The 3,394-nt window shown below is 33.4% G+C and overlaps 1 protein-coding gene across 1 annotated transcript; it reads right to left on the bottom strand.

The window, feature by feature from the left end:
• Positions 1–588: 588 nt before the first annotated feature.
• Positions 589–3,313, bottom strand: LOC128014250 (olfactomedin-4). Its single transcript, XM_052597651.1, has 5 exons — positions 3,162–3,313; positions 2,892–3,014; positions 2,563–2,781; positions 1,989–2,142; positions 589–1,875 (listed from the first exon to the last, which is right to left on the bottom strand). Exons 1-5 carry the CDS (start codon positions 3,216–3,218, stop codon positions 1,046–1,048), a joined length of 1,383 nt encoding a protein of 460 aa, XP_052453611.1. The 5' UTR covers positions 3,219–3,313; the 3' UTR covers positions 589–1,045.
• Positions 3,314–3,394: the final 81 nt, after the last annotated feature.

Raw genomic sequence — 3,394 nt, 5'->3', positions numbered from 1 at the left:
GGGCTTTTGTTTTATTTTCTTTAGCTTAATTGGTATCGACTCACAATGAGCACAAATTAAATATCAAAATATATATTTATAGTTTTTAAGTGGATATCATGGAGAAAAATAATGCTTTGGTAAATCATAAGTGTGACATAGGAAGTCGACAAAATTAGCCATTATCACAAGTCATGATTATTAGATAAAAAGTCGGAAGTAATGCAAAAGGTCAAGAATATGCTAAATAATTATGAGATAAAAAGATGAAATTATGAGATTATGACGAATGGGGACAAAAAGTCAAAATAATCACATAATTATCAAAGATAAAAAGTTCCGATTATTTGATATAATTTATATCATAAATCTGATAAAAAGTATGCCATAATGTTTTTTCATCTCACAGTTTTGACTTTCAACAATCTCAGTTTCAGGTCTTTATGTCAGAATTATCCTTTGCCACAAATATGACTTTATTTGATAGTTTTGACTTTTAAAGTGGCGTATGTAATAATGATTTTTTGTCATAATTTAACAAAACTTTATTTATTTTTTTATGTATCTACTATAATGTGTCTACAGAAGTAATTCAGTACACTCATTGTATACATGCAGTCATTTATTTCAAGAAATGAAAATTGAGATACATTTGTGAATTTCTTCACCTCATGTAACAAAGCTGAGCATTTAAAGATGTGTGCATAGCTGGAATTCCATTCACATACTTCTATAAAGTAAAAGTACATACTTCCCTGGTGATGGTGAAAGTACATAATTTTAAATGTATGGCGAGACAGGACACAAGTAATTATATGAATACACCATAATTGTTTAAACTTGATTCTGTATACCCCTTAAAATTAAATAAAATAATAATAAAAAAATATATAAAAAAAAAAAACTCCAAATAATACACACTTTTGCTATTCTGGGTTTAATCTACAAAAATTGCTATCTGGGTTTCTTTGGAATACAATTCTAACCTTGCATACAATACAGTACAGACAGTATGTGAAATAGGATGCAGCCATATTCTCATTTCTTGAATCAAGTAATTGGAAAATTACTTAAATACAAGCTCATACGTTAGAATGTAGGCGTCACTGTAAACATACAGTAAATGATCTCTGGGGTCATAGTTGAGAAACTCAATATTAGTCTGCATCTTCTTAATATTAATTTTCAAATCAAAGCGCTCTTCCATCGTTTTGGTGTCATAAGAGTAAAAGATCTGTTCTGTTTCTTTGTCCAGGTAACGTGTAGCATAAAGCACACCGCACACCATGAACGTGTTTGTGGCAGTCTTTTTGAACAAAGAAGTTTTCCAAGTTTGGCCCAAAACCGGTGGGCTACTAGTCTCGATTTTAGTGATAACCACATTTCCAAAGTTGCTTGTGGTTGCATACATAACATAAATGCCAAATTCATCTGTGGCAAAATCCATATCAGTATAGCTGTATGTGTTGTCAAGATATCCGAATGGAAACTTGTTTTCGTAACCTGTATCACTAGGTAAAGCCACAGTACTGACAGCACGAGTCGCCAAGTTGAACTGACAGACAGAGTATGTATAGTAACAGTTATAGTACAGCACATTGGCATACATGACCATATTTGGTCCCTGAATTGTATTTGTTGTGGGATTGGAGCTTGATATGTATGTATCTTTTGGTCCTAAACCTAATAAAAGAGTACTCAAGGTGCTGTACTGGCGGACATAGTAGCCATATATGTCACTACTTGTGAGCACCACCAGCCAGTACTTGTTCTCGTCTCCTGGAGCAGGGTTTGCATCTCGACCCCAAGCACCATAATTGTAGTAGGTGCTGTATTCTGTGATGGAATATGTTCTTGGTCCCACCACACCGACCACTTCACCCAGACCACATCGTGCTGAAAACACAGAAGAAGAAAAGAACTAAAAGTCTTGAGCATTTCTTTCACTGGATAATAATGAAAATGCTCTGGAAGCTTGAGTTAAGGGACTATTGGGATCTTGAGTGTACCTGGGGCAACTGTAGGAGGTGGTAATGTGACCTTGAGATCATTCTTGCACTTTTCCAGGTCCCTTTTAACACGCTGGTTCTCTCGATCCTTCTTTATCACCTGCATGTTGTCAAACTTCTCCAGCTCTGCCATTGTGTCCTTCATATTTTCATGCTTTAAGAAAAACCACTTACATTTTGAATGTATACTTATTATATTATATACATTTTGGAGGGAATATATTATTTTTTTTTTTCTTGTGTATGCCCTATTTGTTTTATTAAAATTTTCCCTATTTGTTTTATTTAATTTGTTATAATTTAATTTTTCATAGCTTTTTGCAATTATTTTTAATTGTTATCATTTAATATTTTTTCTTAAAAAGCAAGTATTTATTGAAATGCCGTTTTTTTATATTTAATATAAGAACCGTTTATTTACTTTACTAGTGCTGTGCATATATAAAGTATGTAACGTATTTTGTATGTAAGTAAAGTTTTTTTATTCAAGCCAATTACATTTACCAGCAACAAAAGAAGCAATTAATGCATAAATAATTTACAATTACAAGCGCTGTTTTGTACAGCAACTCACCTGGCCTGCAACCTGCATATTGAGAAGTTGGTAATCGTTGGTGGTCCGGTTGAGTTTGTTGAGGAGGTCCTGTATTTCGGCAAACTCTAACTCAATGATGCGCAGAGACACGGCCCCATAAAGATTCTTGTTATCTTCCTTTTCCAGCATGAGCACATTGTCCTCTAGTTGCTTGATGCGTTGTTGTAGACCCAGCAAAAGTCGGTCCAAGTCTGTCATCTGCAGATATTTAAATTTACATTATTCATTTAATTAGATTTAAAATGTATTTATTTATTTATTTTATAATTAATTTGAGCAACAGATAAAAAAAAAATAAAAAAAATTACCCTTTCTGAAGTGATGCTCTCAATGCATTGCGCAGACATGGCTTCTACTTTCTTTAGTTTTTGATCAGGGAAAGCAGGGTCTGAATTTTTTAGATCGCACATACATTCCTTCCCTCTCACTGACTGTAAAGACCAAATCATAGGAAATTACATTTATTACAAAACCAGTACACCCTAACGAAAAAACAGACAATTTATGTGCTGTCAATATTTGAGATGGTACTTACTGAAATAAATTGTGAAATTGTAAAAGGATTTTATCTTTCTTACCTGAAAGAAAGTTAGAGGGATGATGATCATCAAAATGAGAATATTAGACCGACTCATGTCTGAAGTAGAAACGGGAGCCAAACATCAGAATAAACAGCTTCGTTTGGCAGAGGCAGAGTTTTAAAAGCATCTCATTATGGTGAAATTTCTGATGAAAATTTTAATTTCTTCATTTATTTCGGGTGGAGCAGTGTCTTGTGCAATCTTCATCTTATCTCTGTGGGCACCTTTGG

Source organism: Carassius gibelio, chromosome B25 (genome assembly GCF_023724105.1).
Source record: "Carassius gibelio isolate Cgi1373 ecotype wild population from Czech Republic chromosome B25, carGib1.2-hapl.c, whole genome shotgun sequence".
Taxonomy (NCBI): domain Eukaryota; kingdom Metazoa; phylum Chordata; class Actinopteri; order Cypriniformes; family Cyprinidae; genus Carassius; species Carassius gibelio.
Note: the sequence above shows the minus strand (reverse complement) of the source record. Positions and strands in the feature narration are given on the sequence as shown.

What these genes read in the sequence shown, in the direction of transcription:
- LOC128014250 (XM_052597651.1), bottom strand. Translation starts at nt 3,218, where the DNA reads ATGAGTCGGTCTAATATTCTCATTTTGATGATCATCATCCCTCTAACT. An exon ending in AGAGCATCACTTCAGAAAGG is followed by an intron (nt 2,782 to 2,891) that starts GTAATTTTTTTT and finishes AAATATCTGCAG; the next exon opens with ATGACAGACTTGGACCGACT. An exon ending in ACCTCCTACAGTTGCCCCAG is followed by an intron (nt 1,876 to 1,988) that starts GTACACTCAAGA and finishes CTGTGTTTTCAG; the next exon opens with CACGATGTGGTCTGGGTGAA.